The sequence below is a fragment of the Barbus barbus genome (assembly GCF_936440315.1).
Source record: "Barbus barbus genome assembly, chromosome: 39".
NCBI lineage: Eukaryota > Metazoa > Chordata > Actinopteri > Cypriniformes > Cyprinidae > Barbus > Barbus barbus.
Window position 1 is genome coordinate 21,456,364 of NC_136717.1, and position 18,163 is coordinate 21,474,526.

Here is an 18,163-nt window from a genome sequence, read left to right on the forward strand (position 1 = left end):
CTTTTCTACAATGTCATTTGTCATTTGCCTGATGCTTCATCCACGTCGCAAGATGTCTGTATGTAAGATGACTGAGTGCACTTTCTTATCTGACTTCTTTTAAAAGCATTTCTTGCTGTGTATTTTGTGCAGTCCTAGAGCTGACAAAAGTAGAAAGGAAGTCAAGTTAACTCCAAAAGCAGCCTCACATGGGAATTCACGTTGGAGGGTCACTCCAGGGACAGGACTTTCAACCTCAAAAACACACACTGCACAGTAAGCAAAGCATGCCACACGCACACAGACACCTATTTCAGTCATGCATAATCAAAGCACAGTCTCCCATGAAGTGCCCTACATCCTGAAAATGCTCTAATCCACCGCAAGTCCCTTAAGAGTCAGTCAGAGTGGGTCCTATAATAGAGCGCATAGTTTTTCATTAACACGTATCCTCTGTGTGTGTGTGTGTGTGTGTGTGTGTGGCTAATGGAGCCCGGGCTGGGCTCTTAACACTAGCGCATTCACAGAGGACTTCGGCAGATGGCAGTTCTGGCACTGACTGAAGCCTCTCTCCCATTCAATGATGCACCAGGACTGACAAGACAATACATTAACACTCATTTTACTATAGTACGCCACTTCTCTACAGGGTTTGCTTCAGGACCCAGATTGGACGTTAAGAGGCGAGCCAAAGCGGGTCCAAAATTGTTTATCGTACAAAAGTAAACAAAATTATCTTTTTATCTGCACAAACCTTCTTGTTGCAAGTGAAACTATATTGTAGTATGGTTGATACTTTCTTTATCTTGTAGTTTTGATCATTTTATTTAAGAATGTAGGCATCGCGTATTTAAAAGTTATGTTTATTGGTTTTTGTGCCTTTTGTTTTGCGAGTGGAGAAATGACAGGAAAGTGGCTGAGAGAGGGGAGCAGGATCAGCAGAGGACCTCGAGGCGGGACTCTAACTTGGGCCGCTGTGAGCACAGTTGCACTATATGTCGACACTTTAGTGACTTTAGTGTTATTAGCACCATACTCCTTAACTGTTTGAGCTACAGGAATACTTTGTGCCAAACTATTGCAGAGTTGCACAACTTGTGACCTCAACATAAGATTTAGGTCTATGCAGTTGCCATACATTTGTATCAGTTCATGCAGGGAATCGAACTCATGACCTTGGTGGTGCTAGCAGGCTAATGGAAAACATTTTCTTCTGTTTATATTGCTCTCTTAACTATGCATGTCTATACTGTATTGCACAAACCATCTTTATTCTTGTTGCAGGTGAACCTGTATTGTAGATTGGGTGATATTTTCTTTACCTTGTAGTTTTGATTATTTTATTTAAGGATGTAGATGTCATGCAACCTGTCCATATTGCCATCTGTCATGCAACCTGTCCATATTGCCATGAACTTCTTTCAAGTGCAGTAGTATTTCCATTTATGAATTTGGCAGATGGTTTTATCTAAAATGACTTATATTGCACTCAAAGTCTACATTTTATCAGTGCATGCAATCTCTGGTAATTGAACCCATGACATTGACATTGCTTTGACATACTTTGTGCCAAACTACTGTAAAGTTAACAATCTTTGACAACAAAAGATTTACATTTATGCATTTGCCGTAATTGTTCATGCATTCACAGGGAATCGAATCTATGAAGACTAATGCGAAGCATTTTCTCCTCCTATTTATATTTCTCTCTTAACCATGCATGCTTACATTGTAAGTTGGTTTTGATTAATTTTATTTAGCATTGTTTTTCCTTGCTATCAGCAGCCCAGAACATATTTTGGGGTCGTGATTCACCGCTTGAGATCCACTGCTCTGCAGTCAGTCTTTTTCTCTCTGTGTACCATAAACTCCCTGGCTCCCTCTCTTTTTCTTCCACCATCTCTCCCTGCGATTATTCATGTACGTGTTCTTTTCTCATCTATAGCAATGACTTGCATGTTAAATAATTGATCAGTGGAGAAGTGCACCCAGCTCTCAATCTCTTCATAGAGTGCCCGACAGCATGTGAGAGAGCTATAAAAATAAAAGAAACAATAATAAAGGCTGAAACAAGACGCCATTGGCATGTCATTCCCCGAAGCGCAAAGCGCCTCCAATAAGACGCATCAAATTGTCAGGAGCGCAGCAGCTGTTAACGTTAGCGAGGAGGATACGGGCCCGTAAAGTAAACTTTCCCCAACTTCCCTCATACGAGGGAGGAGGGCTGATATTATGGAGGATATCAGTATGGAGAGGCAGACTGAAGCGAGCAGTCAAACTGTCAGATGGAGGCGGCCAGACGGAACAAAGATGAACGGGAAGACAATTATGACCGTGCAGCAGAGCCGTGGCGGAATCACACAAACGCACACTTGACGTGACACTGATGCATCTCGCATAAACACGCTCTGTGCTCGCACTTACATTTTGCCTAGTGCAGTTGGAGAAGGGAAATTATTGCACACCTGAACCTGCATAATTGGAAATATTTCTACTCTGTCTTTGAAACCTTAGGGGGGACCAATGTTCTGCAATACGCTTTAGCCCAGTTGGAATTTATTGGAAGGAAAAGTCACTCTCAGTAGGAAAACATGGGTATGTTGTTGTGCATGTGTTCAACATAAGTGGGCTTATAACCAGTCCAGATTGTTCTTAAATGAACAATTAACTTATAATCTTCATTCTGTCTGCCACGGTTTGCTTAAGATCAATTTAGGGAGGAAAAATTAATTGTTTATCTTGCAGGACCAATTCAAGTAGAGGACGATTTAATAGTTAATCAATTGGCCTGCAGGTAAAGTGGCTTTATATGTAAGGCCATAAAGGCTTGCAGTAATATTTTTAAGATGAAAAGCTATATTCAGAAAAAGCTGTTTATTGGCATAATCTTTTTTTAGAATTTAATTGCCCAAAATGTGTTGCTTTCACATTTTAGTTAACTTTCTTTTCCTTACATATGGCACAGGCCATGAGCCATTGTCTCATATATTGTGCTTAATATTAGATTCATGATTTACTATCAGATATGACTAAATGGATTAAGGCGAGTGGGTGTTTATAGTTTTTTTTTTAATAGTTTATAGTGTTTATAGTTGCTCAGTCTGGTTTCTAGCTGAGCCATCAGTTGTGATTGAAGATTATGTTCATGTCCTATATTGCTACTAGAATAATGCATGTTTAAACTTATATAATTAAGCAGCAACTATGTCAGCAGATATTACATGGGTACTATTAAGTTTTATTGCAATGTTTGCATGCATATGTATAATTCTGGACCCTGTCTGATTGTTCTCTTTGTTCTCAAGAGTTTCTCTTGGGGAGAAGCCCAGTATGTGGCCTTGTTTGTGTTTCCAAATCTTTCATAAGGAATGAATGGAGCAATTACGCATACGTGTGTAGGTGTGCTAGTAGCCCCATTTCAATACAGAGATTAAAAAGGACTTTGAGTCAGAATAAGCCAGGAAGCCAGAGCTGGATGTTATATAACAGAAAACAATAAAAAAATAATAAAAATAAATGGACATTAATCAACAAAAAAATAAGGCCACTGTGGAGACATGGGGAATGTGTGTGTGTGTGTGTGTGTGTGTGTATGTTTAGAGTGGTGATGGTTTCTGGGGACAGGAAGAAGGCAGATGTAATATTTCACATCATTGTAGAACTCTTGATTCTGATTGGCTGACACATTCCAAAGGTGTCAGTAAATATATTTGCACAACAATGTAGTACAGTAGTTTCAGGTCCATTGACTGCAATACACTTGTAAATCATTTCACCATATTCTTACCAAATTGTTAAAAAGCAACTTGAGCTGCTTTGCATCAAACAAGCAACATTGTTACATCAAATGGTCATTATATTTGCAATTTTTGCAATAATAGCTACAGGAACCTTATGTAACCTTATCCAGTTAGATGATATTTTTATATCAGCAGAATTCACAGTATAACAATGTTCAAAATATCACAGGAAATGTTTGCAAGATACAGCAAGTGATGGTTTCATCACAAGCCCTGGGTCATCGGACCATCCTTGCTGTTGAGCCCTGTAAATACAGGCAGTTTTCTCAGAGCATGACTCAAGAGAACAATATTGCAGCAACTAACTTTCTGACAGTGATAACTCAACTAGTGTTTCATGACTGACGAAAGAGATGGGGAGAGAGCCGCAGTGGGCAGCCAGGGGCGCTTATACAGACTGACACAGCAAACAGAATATCACAGCTGTGTTACATCTCTCTCTCTCTCTCTCTCTCTCTCTCTCTCTCTGACTTCCTTAGTTGCACTTTCAGTTGCAGTAGAACTTGTCGAAAAGTCTGTAAAGCTTCTCCTTCAGGACAAAAAAAAAGAAGAATATTCACAATTTTAACCCCGAAAGCCCAGGGCTGTCAGTGCCTGTGAGTTATTCATACAACCAGTATGTATTCCAGAGTTACATACTGACAATTATACAGACACGTGCAGATTCTGTTGGGAAAGAAGTCCTGGATCCCACACGTTCTCAGGTATTCCACATGACTCCAATGGGAGAACCGGAAAAACTGAGGGGAAGTACAAAGCAATCACAATGCAGTGTAAAAATGAGTAGGGCAAATTTTGGTTTCAGAAACATGCAATTCGCTGTGTGATTGTCTGCATATGTCAGTGATTGGTTTATTCATTTATTTTATCATCTTATTTTATTTAAACTGATCATATATAATAAATAAATGTAAAAAGTCACAATGATTTAATCAACATTTCAAGTACTCCCACAGGACAAGTTATCTTAAGTATCTTATAACTGTTAACTGTGATAACTGTATAACAATGAATTATTTTAGCTTTCAAAGACATAATTTGCATTTTGAGGCTTGTAATGCCAAATGAAACTGTGAAACTGTCTTCTCTTTCATCTCTGCTGTAGGCCTATCTCAACATTAATTTAGCCTGAGATGGTACAATGCAGTTTATTAACAGTAAACACATTATTTGTCTGATACGGTGTCACCAACAACTTTACCAAACACCTGTTTAATAGAATGACTCAAAGGATAAATGATAAGATTTAAAGCAGGCTCTCCCATGGACTGCATTGCCCTCTAGTGGCTCTAAAGTATGTGACACTTATGATCATTAATTATTAGTGATTAGTGGAAGAGCATTGCACTCTTTTGCTAATATATGCTGTGATTTCTTTATATGTTTTAAGATAGAACCTTCTTTATATCACCTGTACGTATATCATTTGAACTCATGTTAGTAGTTCATTACAGAATTCACAAAATGAATTCAATTTAAGCATTGTTTTTTAAAGATTGAGTATTAAATGCACAATTATTAAATGCTCTTTTTTATCTGTTTTTCTTTACTTTTGTAACTTTTGTCTTGCAACTTTTGATTTATTCATTAATTTGGGGGTGAAATAGTTCACCAAACATGCAAATTTGCTGAACGTGTACTTGCTCTCTGGACATCTAAGATTTAGATGAGTTTGTTTCTTTATCTGAACAGATTTGGTGGCATTACATCACTTTCTCGCCAATGGATCCTCTGCAGTGAATGGATGCCGTCAGAATGAGAGTCCCAACAGCTGATAAAAACATTATCTTTATCATCTCATCTTGGATGGCCCGAGGGTGAGTACATTTTCAGCAAATTTTCATTTTTGGGTGTACTATTTCTTTAACAACACAATTCCACGAGACCATGCTATACTGTAACATTAAAATACAAAGTTGCACTGATTACACTGATCTCATTTTTAATATTTGACTGGCAGATTAAAGGACACACGTATATCAGAGGCACTGATTTGTTGCCATAGGAACTTTGCTTGTCCTTTGGTGCCATCTGTGATTGTTCAGAAACCTCTTTGTACTCAGCATGCTTCAGTTTCCAACTGTTCTTAATCCAGCATCTTAGATTTAAGCCGCTGTATTAGCCGCCGTTTTAATTCTGATACGTTGTATTTACGCTCTAAGGCAAGAAGAAAGAAGAAGAATCAATTAATAAACATCGTTATCATCATCCAGTAACTAAATAGCATTAACACACAGTAGACAAACTGAACCTCAAGGCCTAAAGATGTCACTTTATTAATAAACCAGCAAGCAAGGCTGAAAAGAAACCAGTGTGTTGAGTTACATAAAACAGCATAGCAGGACTAAATCAGTGCAGGCTGACCATGTACGTAAGCAGTACTAATACATGTTGGTAGTAGCCTGTGAGTTTCTGTGAGTCCCACATAGTAAAGACATTCAGAGCAACAGGCTAATGTGTCCAGAGACAAGAAGCAGTTACTGAAAAGAGGCATGATAGTGAGCGTGAAGAAAGAGAAAATGGTGTAGAGGAACGAATTAAGTGACTGTGATGACGCAGCCTCCTGATTGGACGTGAGGTTTCAGAGCTTTGTCATCACAGCCTCTCTCACATGTCTGAACAGAAGTTCTCTTCCTGAATCAAGTGATTGCCTTAATCCGGAATAGCATACTAGCATACTACACTGTTAAAAAAAAAAAAATGTTTTACAAGACAATACTAATTCAAAATTTCACATTTAATTCAATGTGTTACTTGCCTTTTCTTTGTAATGTTATGAAATTTATTAGCAACTTCTGAGTGAAAATAATTTCTATATCAATTTTTTTTCAGTGTATTCATACTATTTTCACAATAATTAAAAAAAATTATGAAAAATGATTAATAAATAGCATAGCCTATATACTACACTTATTATTTCTACAGTACACAGTATGTACATTTTCTGTATTAATTATTGGGTTACATACTACACTGAAAAATATGGATGTAGAATCACTTTTTACTCAGAAATTGCAAGTAAATTTGTCAATTATTTACAAAGAACTGGCAAGTAACTTAAAAGTAACTTTTAATTAAAAAAACTTTTTAAGCAGAAAGACTGAAATAGTATTTTCTTGTAAAACATAACTACTTGAATTTTTTTTACAGAGTACCTTTTCATTGTATTAGTGCGCAATGCACAGAAAACTCAATCCCACAATGCAATGCAATCAACTAATCCTCAGTTTCACAAATTAACCAGATGTAATATCTTATTGTCTCATTATTTGATCAGACTGCCACACAAAATTTGATCAAAAATTCAAAATACCCATTTAAATTTCTGACACGACTGCCACTCTCTGAATTAAACACACATCTAATGAGGTCATGTGACAGTGTAGATTATTACAAATTTAGTTAGTGGCATAATGCATATTCAATGCTGAACATTCTATTTTTAAACATAGTACACTATGTAATATGCTAGTATTCCGTTCTAAACACAGCAATTTCTGGATATGTGAGGTTATAAGTCACTTTGTATAAGTGCTGGTATTTGACTTCACCTTATGCATCTTTTATGCTTTTTACCAAGACATGATAATGATGAAATACAAACTCATATCTGGTCTTAATATTTATGATTCATTATATTATGATGTGAATGTTACTGATATAAAATGCTCTCTTTCCCATTCCTTTACACAGAGATGTGACTAATACTTCTCACTTATGCAAATATGTAGACATGATACACTCAAAATTTATGTATGCACATGTGAGTAAATGTAAAATAAAGTTACATATCTATGGTATCAATGAATAGCTCTACTGGAATGTAAGTCAAAGCATCTAGAAGCCACTAGAAGAAGCGAAATGACATTCCACACACACTTTAAGATCTTTTGGCCAGGAGCCAATCAGCATTCATCATGAGGCTCAGGTTTTCCCGACCTGAACTGTGATTGGATGACTGCATATTTGGTGCATGTATTAGCCAATGATTTCAAGAATCCTCCTGAGAGACGACAATGATTTTCTCTGAGAGTTTGTCGTAAGGGTTTTAGCATATAGAATATAGTTTAAATCATTTTTCATTTCTGATTTTTAATAAATACACTTTTCATACGCGCCTTTGGGATATGGAATAGCTCTGTACAATGTGCAAACGCAACAAGCAGTGTGCTTACACTTCGGACTAGCACTGCTGATGCACTGTTTATACAAATACACACATGAAAAAAGGCCTCTTAGTACTGACCACGTATTTGTACTAAGAAGTAACTTTTGAGGAAATAATGAAAGCATTGATGAGCAAGAGATGGAGATGGGGATGGAGAGATCAAATCTGCATGGGGAATGTCCATCAGGTGACATTAAGCACAGCGGGTGAACTGATTGGTTGGCTGGTTTGTTCTTGAGCAGTTAACAGATAGTCCAGTGTCGCTCTCTCACAGGATAAAGTCAAAGGTCAGGTCAGACTTTGCCATCTTCTGTCGGTAAACAGCATCGAACTTTTCATTCATGGACACAGTGAAAATGTCCTTCCAAAGCCCAACACGACCTGAAGCAGAAGATTTCAGACCAGTTAAACTCTTTTGAAAGCATTTGTGGCATAATTTGTTTTAGCAAAGAGAAGAATTCATCTCTTAGTTGTATTTTTAAAAAGCACTGAGTGTGAAAAATGTCATTCAGTCTTTTAACATCCTGAAAATATCATGCACATAATGCTAATTTTATGATACAACCAAGGATACCACTTATAGGAATTACATCAATATGACACATCCAAATAGTATTAAATGTATATAAATGTAGACATATTTACAGCTAAAATTTTACCTAATAACGTTTTAGTTGAAGTGTATACCCTCCAGAACAGTGGCCCAGCCCAGTATAATTTTATTTTATTTTAATACAATTTTTTGACAATCAAACCCAGACCGTTCCTTAAAGACTTGACCTCACCCAGACTCACCTTTCTCACACTTTTTCCATCTTCATGTTCACAGTATATCTTCATGTACACTTATAGTATAATAAATCCCTACTGTATGTAGTGAGTTTTTTCAGCGTCATGCCAAGCCAAGAATCCATGCACTAAAAGAAAAATGAACAAGACACAAGAAAACAACAACAAAACCGAACTAAAGTGCAAATGATAAAATAATCTAAAATAAATTGCAAAAAGTTTTTTCATAATGTTTACTGAATAATAAAGCAAATAACAACACAAAGACATAAAACAGCAAAATAAATTTCCATAGAAATAAAGATGCACCACACATATTCACCACATGATGGCACTGCCCAACAATCCTTCCTTTGTATGACCGATAAAGCACATAAGATTAATTGTTGAGCCGTCAGTCATACAAGGGGCTAGATTTTATACATGCATGTGAAATATATTAAAATTCACTCTCACTTTTGGCCTGCATTTATCACTGCATGTGTCCTTCCTTCCTTGCCCAAGAAGAAATCTCTGTGAATCCGTTTTTTATAATTCCTCTAATGATAGGCTACATAAGGTATAGGGTCAGTGTGCTTCGGGTCATGTTAGCTCAGAGAACAGGACATGCAATGACAGACCGCTATTATTTTTCTTCCTAGTTTCAAGTGTTTTTTTGCTATTTTGTAATGCACTTTGAGTTATGATATATTAAAAGTGATTTTTTCCCCCTTTTTTCCGGTCTTCTCTCTTACCCCGACAGATGGACAAGGCCTCAGAGTTGCAGCACTGCTCGATGAGTTGGTTACAGCTCTCCACCATGCTCTCCAGCTGGGCTTTATCACACGAGATGCCCAGAAAGCGAGCCAGCTGCTCCACCAGGGTCCCCAGATCCTCCAGAGAGGGAAATTACGGGTGGCAGGAAAGGTGGAGAGAGAGAGAATTACAATCTTTTGGTTATGTAATCATGACGCATGCCTTGGTCTTACATAGATGAATACATGAAAACATAATTAGCATACGTAATTAACTTCAGTTTTTAAATGATTTCAGGGACCTTGAGGTGCAGGTGACTTTCTTCTACCAGATGCTCTGTATCCAGAAATAATGGAAATTGCTAACTGTACATTATGCAAAGCGACCAATTCAAGTATGTGCATCTGTTTATTTTATTGTCAGATTAGTTGCACTGATATACCCTGTTTAAATAATAGTTTCATTAAATTAATCATTTCAATTAATAAAAGTAAAAATAAATTAATAAGATTGCTGAATATATTTAATACTTGATTTGACAATTTTTGAGTTAAAGTAATAACTGTATATAAATAAGTTCATACAAACAAAATTAAGAAAATTCACATTTTATTATTTTTTTATTTTAGTAAATAAATAAGTGTTGCTAATTAAAGTTTGGAACATTGGAACAATTGAGTTATTATTGCTTAATTTTTTTACATTTAAGAATCAAATGTTTACTTTATATTTATTTAACTTTGTTTAAACTGAGAATTAAGGAATTAAAGTTTTGTAAAAAAAAAAAAAAAAAAAAAGGAATAAGAATTGTTATTTTTATGTATTATATTATGTTATATTATATTCTAGTATAGTATAGTAGCTATATAGTATATTATTACATTTTAATATGTTCCAGTAGACTGTAGTTCATTAAACAGCCTGTCTACATGCTGAACATGAAGGATATTATATCAAATATGATATATAAAAAAAGAATATATATATATATATATATATATATATATTAAAAAAAAATAAATATATATATATATATATATAAAAAAAAAAAAATATATATATATATATATATATATATATATATATATATATATAATATTGTTTATGTCCAGCATATAGACAGGCTGTTTAATGAATTACAGACTACTGGAACAAGGTGTACTATCTATATGTTTTCTCTCTATACATTAGTCTATTACATCAGAGGTTATGCCTCTGTCACATGCAGTATGTCTCTATTTGTGCTTTCCTGCTGGACCCTGAGATCTACTAATCACATTACTCCATAAAGATATGGAATCAACACGCTTAAGCAGACTGACAATCAGTGATTCTCCTCTATTATGCATACATAACACTGCTATCACAATTTCTAGGAACTGTTGCCCTTAAGACATGAATACAGCTGTTTGTGAGAATGAAATGTGCTAAGAGTGATTATGGGTGATTGTACTGATACTACATGGTCAAATAGTAGATGTGTGGAGGTTTAAAAAGAGACATTTTTATGTAAAACTAAAAAAATATTCTTAGTACTTAAAGTAATGCTGAAATATTATATATAATTTTAGATTAAAATAGTGCTGAGCAACAATTGATCGTGATTAATGCATGCATGTATATATTTAACAAAAATGTTATGTTTATATATTAAATATATTTATATATAATATAAATTATATAAATACAAATATATACATGTAAATATTTTCAAAATATACACTCACCTAAGGGATTATTAGGAACACCATACTAATACTGTGTTTGACCCCCTTTCACCTTCAGAACTGCCTTAATTCTACGTGGCATTGATTCAACAAGGTGCTGAAAGCATTCTTTAGAAATGTTGGCCCATATTGATAGGATAGCATCTTGCAGTTGATGGAGATTTGTGGGATGCACATCCAGGGCACGAAGCTCCCGTTCCACCACATCCCAAAGATGCTCTATTGGGTTGAGATCTGGTGACTGTGGGGGCCATTTTAGTACAGTGAACTCATTGTCATGTTCAAGAAACCAATTAGAAATGATTCGAGCTTTGTGACATGGTGCATTATCCTGCTGGAAGTAGCCATCAGAGGATGGGTACATGGTGAACATAAAGGGATGGACATGGTCAGAAACAATGCTCAGGTAGGCCGTGGCATTTAAACGATGCCCAATTGGCACTAAGGGGCCTAAAGTGTGCCAAGAAAACATCCCCCACACCATTACACCACCACCACCAGCCTGCACATAACAAGGCATGATGGATCCATGTTCTCATTCTGTTTACGCCAAATTCTGACTCTACCATCTGAATGTCTCAACAGAAATCGAGACTCATCAGACCAGGCAACATTTTTCCAGTCTTCAACCGTCCAATTTTGTTGAGCTTGTGCAAATTGTAACCTCTTTTTCCTATTTGTAGTGGAGATGAGTGGTACCCGGTGGGGTCTTCTGCTGTTGTAGCCCATCCGCCTCAAGGTTGTGCGTGTTGTGGCTTCACAAATGCTTTGCTGCATACCTCGGTTGTAACGAGTGGTTATTTCAGTCAAAGTTGCTCTATATCAGCTTGAATCAGTCGGCCCATTCTCCTCTGACCTCTAGCATCAACAAGGCATTTTCGCCCACAGGACTGCCGCATACTGGATGTTTTCCCCTTTTCACACCATTCTTTGTAAACCCTAGAAATGTTTGTGCGTGAAAATCCCAGTAACTGAGCAGATTGTGAAATACTCAGACTGGCCCGTCTGGCACCAACAACCATGCCACGCTCAAAATTGCTTAAATCACCTTTCTTTCCCATTCTGACATTCAGTTTGGAGTTCAGGAGATTGTCTTGACCAGGACCACACCCCTAAATGCATTGAAGCAACTGCCATGTGATTGGTTGATTAGATAATTGCATTAATGAGAAATTGAACAGGTGTTCCTAATAATCCTTTAGGTGAGTGTATACTGTAGGTGTGTGTCTTTATATATACACAATACACACACATATATTATGTACACAAAATGTTTTATTTTGGATGCAATTAATCGCGATCAATCGTTGCTCAGCACTAGATTAAAAATATAAAAAACAAATATTAGAAATATTGCCTTGGCAACTAATTAAAATAAGTACATTTTTTTAAAGTACCAAAAGTTCTAAAAATGAAATAAAATGTAATAAAAGCATAACGGAAATATTTTTAAAACAATAAAAGTGACAAAAGAACATAGCAGAATCACTAAAATGAACTAAGATTAAAAATATAAATAAAAAAATAAAAAATAATGCTCATTCAAAATATGAATTAAAATGTTCATAAATTAACACTGATATAAGCAATAAATGCTTACAAATCAATTGCTCGAAAAAAGCACAATTTTAGTTAGATTTTGAAAAAACAAAAAGGGTAAAACTCCATACTGTGAATAATAGAAACAATGGACGCTGCATGTATAATATGTAGTGTATAATGTAGTATACTATTTCAAACATAGCCATAAAATAAGCAGGAGGAGAAAGTGTGTGTGTGTCAGTACCTTGTACATATCCTCATATTTCAAGAAGAGAACATTAGAGTCCATGCGATGCTCCCAGAACTCCTGAACATGCTCAAACCAGGAGCCGTATCCCACTACAAGGACACATAAACAAGACACAAAAAACAAGAATGAGACAAGAAGTACACGGAGCAAATATATCAGTTTTGTGTCAAATGTGTCTCACTCACACTTGTCGTTCATAAATCGCCTGCAGAACTCCTGGAACGTTCCCCGGTAGCTCATGGTTCGTAAAGAGCGATGAAACTGGTAGTAGGACACCACCAGGTCTTTAGGGTTCCTGGCCATATAGATCACCTAGAGGACATGGATTGATATGTTTGTGTAAAGGCATATTCATACCACAAATTATACTCTTTTCATAGATCTGTTCACATGTTAAGCATAGTGGAAAAAAAATTAAATATTTTTGATTATTAACTATTCTTATGCTCACTAAGGCTGTATTTATTTGATCAAAAATAGTAATATTGTGAAATATTACTACTGTTTAAAATAAATGTTTTCTATTTTAATATATTTCAAGCAGGAAAAGCAAAGTTGGCACACCACAGCTCCAAAAGTAGATAAAACTAGTAACAAGATTATATTTAAATATATATAATAAATGTTTAAACATTTTCATCAGCCATTACTCCAATCTTCAGTGTCACATGATCCTTCATGGTGCTCAAGAAATCGTTCTTGTTATTATCAATATTTTTGTGGAAACTGTAATACATGTTTTTTCTTTGATGAAAAGAAAGTTCAAAGAACAGCATTTATTTGAAATGGAAATCTTTTGTAAGATTATGAATGTCTCTACTGTCAATTTTGATCAATTTAATGGAAATCAATTTCATCAATTGGAAGTCATGATTAATATGTTAATTGTGTTTGACCTTCCCTTCTCCATTGTGCATCGCTGTGGGCAGGAAACGATGCGGCAGGTGGCTTTTGATCAGACGAGGCGATGTCAGTTCCTACAGAAACACAAAACTTTATCAGTCCAAGAGGTTAGGGGAAAAAAATAAATGTCATTCCCATGCTGAAGGCCATTGGTTCAGTAAATATGTGCGTGTGAGAGAGTAAACACCTGGATGATCTCCAAACCCGGCTGTGGATATTCCAACACAGGAAGCTGCTCATCAATATTCATGAGCCCGATCTCATCTGGGTCCGCACCCTGACTCACCAGATACACCACCTCCTGTAACAAGCTCGTACCTACGTGCATGAGAGGAAGAAAGCTAAGTTGTTTTGGATGAATTATTGATGGTAAAATTATGACTTTGCCAGCTACACTTAACTGCATTTACCTGAATATAGCCTGACCTGCAACCTCAATGGTTTCAAATCATTATTTGGTGAAGTGTTTTCTGTTTGTTTTTTCAGTTTCTTCACAGTGTTCCCTGACACGTGTAAATCTAAGGCATCAACAGTATCCTTACATGCAGGAATTAATGGTGGAATGCACTGAAAACATCTAAAGGATCTCCCACAGAAATCATATCGATTTTCCTTTCAAATAATATTGATTTGTTTTAACTGATTTTTCTAAAGTTTGTTCTGACATTTATAAAATGATGTTTTGTCACATTTCAAGAAAAATGTGCTAAATGATTAGCCTTGACAAATTAATTGTAAAAGTAATTCTGGAAGGGACACAGCTGGTTTAAACACATGACTAGCATTAAACATTTGACAAAGGAGCCTTTAAACCCCAACAAGTCTTATTTGGATCCTCTGTAAAGTATGAAAAATGCAAGTTTGTAGACTGTTCACATTAATACAAAAGCTTATATCAATTACACTGATGTTATTTTCTTATTTTTTTTTTTTGTAATGACTCTGGAGGCATATCAGTGTCCCCTTTCACTTCTTATTTTTGGCCCATTTCAAGGAGATTTCAAGAGTACAAAACAAATATAAAATTACAAGAATGACCTTGAAATGATCATAAAGGGCCTCTTTCACTCTCATTCAGCAGTTTTGTTTACTCTCGGCTAGCTTGGGAGCATACATAAACAGAAATTAAACACGCGTGCTAACTTTAACATGAACAACATACATAGAAATATCCATACAAAAACAACCCAACTAGGGCTCTACCTTAAAGATTGAATAATTTGCTGCACAGAAACAGTCTTGTGTTAGCTACTTTAAAGATCTGGAACAAATTAAAATCTTAAGGGCATAACAACAAATACAAGGAGGTTTTATCTTTCGGTACGATGATGACGTTTGATTTTAAATCAGTTTTCAAGAAAAAAACACCATCAGGGTCACATGACCCTCTGGCCACTACTGGACTGCAAAACAAAATAAAGCCACATAAAGTGAAAAGCTATCTTGCAAACACAATTTGTGCACTAGCAAAATTTCCCTGATTGATAGTTTTTATTTACACTGTTAATTTATAAATTTCCAAGCATTATATTTGGGGAATATCAAAATTGATTGAAATACATTTGTTCAGACAGTTTAAAATTATGAAAATATTTAATGTGGACAAAATGGAGCCTGAGAAATATCAAGAAGCATATCATGTTTGACTCTGCTATTCCCATCACAACTATCAACAAGGCAATGTCTGTTTACTCCGCAGATTCGACTGGCAGTGCAACGTGTGACTCTATTGACCTGTCATCCATCACGGCCTGCTGGAGACACACATTTCAGTGTGTAACACTCAGCAGAGCTCGGCCTTCCCTCGGCGCTCCGAACTCAATTACACAGATGCTGGTGCGACACAACATCCTCTGCAAAGCCAAGCAATTTCAGACCCTCACGCTATCATTCTTACTATCCTGCTGTCTGTCGATCCCTCGGTTCATCTCTTTATAACTGCACACTGGTATCTGTATCATGTTATATAACAGCTGCATCCATTTAGCCATCCTTTGACTGTACTAATGTTGTTTAGACTTATGGTGGTTTTCTTAGTAAAACTTTACAGTAAGGTTCCATTTGTTAACATTAGTTAACATTAACAATGAGAAATAATTATAAAGCATTTATTAAGCTTAATCAATGTTATTTCAACATATACTAATACATTACTAAAATTAAAAATGTTTGTTTTCATTATTTAAAGGCCTGAGCGGAAATGAAGCAAAAATTAACAATTGTATTTTTATTAACGTACATTAAAAGGAACAGGTCAGATCACCCAAAAATGAAAATTTGCTGTTATTCAAGATGTAGATGAGTTTGTTTCGTCATCAGAACAGATTTGGAGAAATTTAACATTACATTAATTGCTCACCAATGGATCCTCTGCAGTGAATGGGTGCCGTCAGAATGCGAGTTGTCAGAATGTACAAATCCATCATTAAGGTGTTTAAATTTTAGCCTATTGCTTCTGGCCAAAATACAAATCCATAATCCACAATAACACTTCCTCTAGTGAAAAAGTCTATCTCCTGTTGCCCTCTCACATCTCCCAAAATATTTGTTTAGAACTGCTGATCTGTGCATATTTCTGACTTTTGTACTGGAGAAAGCAATATTATGCATAAAGAACTTGAATTTCAGTTGGAAGCAACAGTTTGAAGTTTGTTTCTTACAAACATGCAGCTTTTCGCTTCACAAGATGTTAATTGGTGGACTGGAGTCGTGTGGATTATTGTGATGTTTTTATTAGCTGTTTGGACTCTCATTCTGACGGCACCCATTCACTGCAGAGGAATCATTGGTCAATAAGTGATGGAATGCTCAATTTCTCCAAATCTGGGAATCTACATCTACATGTTGAATGGCCTTAGGGTGAGTAAAGCAAATTTTCATTTTGGGTGAACTATTCCTTTAACAAAGTGAACTGCTCATTATTTGTTCATTTTAGTTAATATGCACTAAAGTAATGGAACCTTATTATAAAGTGTTACTGTTTTCTTTTTGGCTTCTCATGTGAAAGCAATAAGACAACTCTGTAATACATCTGAACTTTCCAGTCTAATTAGCTTTTTTCATTGCAGGAATCTGTAAATATTCATTTGTTTTCATCTGACTTATTACACAAGTAAATCGACATAGCAACAAGCATGCGTGGGAGAGAGTGATACATCCTAATAGGAAACAGCGCCCCTGCAGTGAATGAACATGTGTGGGCACCGCAAAGATTTCACCTTGCTTTGTTTTTAATTTCACATCAACACACAATAGTTCTGATTTTTCATTCTTATCATCCAAAGATCACACAATCTCTAAAATAAGCAACTTTTCACCTTAATATTTTCATCAAACTCATCTATTTCATACAGCAGGCCTGGCTCAGATACAAGACTCTCAGGAAGGTCCGGACATGATTAGGTGGGCCAGGCTGGTTTCATAATATTTTGAAAATGCCTCTTTTTTTATTAATAATATTGCCAATGTCATCCAGGCTGTTGATGAATCATCCATAAAGGTAAACATGTATTTATTTGTCTATAATTTAGAAAGTGCTATTTTACTAAACAATATAAATATGCATTAATATATTTCGTTTTTTTATTTATTATATTAACAAGCAATCTAAAGCATGCTTTAGCACACTCTAAATCATACTGTATACAAATAAATATGCAAAACAAAAGTGACGTGCAGTGATGCTAAAGATCTCAGATGACCCTTTATTTTGGTAAACGCCTTAAATAACGGCATCCTCTATGAAAGAAATGCATGTAAGCTGTATTCTGACGTGTGCGTTTTGATACCTGATTTGGGGTATGTAACGATCCATATGTCGCTACTTCTTAACGAAAAGTTGGCGATTTCGTCCATCTTGCCCCTGCAGAAAGGAGGGAGTCGAACTCCATGATATTCGAAGTATTTGCTCTCGTATTCAATCGGGGTGCTCGGCGTGTCCACCTCGCTTTCCGCCATCCTTTCAAACGATAACAACACGAAAGGCTTGAAGGGATTGATTTTTTAAAAGATTAGGGGAGAAGAGGACGCATTTGATATCCAGCAGCCTCCGATTGTTTGGCAAAGAAGACGTGCCGCTTTGCGTGCGCCTTGACCGTCAGCCAATCAGAAGGAGGAGAGATGATGTAATGGGATTCTCTCAGCATCAGCACCAGTCTTCTGGGCGGTTCCTCGAGCAGGCCGGATGTTCATCGCTTATGTAAATAAACAACACGTTTCTAAAAGTAAAACTATAAAATGTGGTTGCTGAGGGAGGAAGACGAATCCAGTC

At 36.0% G+C, this 18,163-nt stretch overlaps 1 protein-coding gene across 2 annotated transcripts; it reads right to left on the reverse strand.

Moving 5' to 3' along the window:
- Positions 1–6,027: 6,027 nt before the first annotated feature.
- On the reverse strand, positions 6,028–18,049 carry LOC306858271 (sulfotransferase 4A1; the record flags this gene model as incomplete). Of its 2 annotated transcripts, none has more annotated exons than XR_013783203.1 (7): positions 17,682–18,049; positions 14,081–14,211; positions 13,887–13,967; positions 13,176–13,302; positions 12,985–13,079; positions 8,743–9,609; positions 6,028–8,328 (listed from the first exon to the last, which is right to left on the reverse strand). XR_013783203.1 is itself a non-coding variant. In XM_079398714.1 (7 exons), exons 1-7 carry the CDS (start codon positions 17,848–17,850, stop codon positions 8,216–8,218), a joined length of 855 nt encoding a protein of 284 aa, XP_079254840.1. In that variant the 5' UTR covers positions 17,851–18,049. The 2 variants fall into 2 exon arrangements, 1 of the variants encoding a protein (XP_079254840.1); XM_079398714.1 differs by having other exon boundaries at positions 8,216–8,328; positions 9,471–9,609.
- Positions 18,050–18,163: the final 114 nt, after the last annotated feature.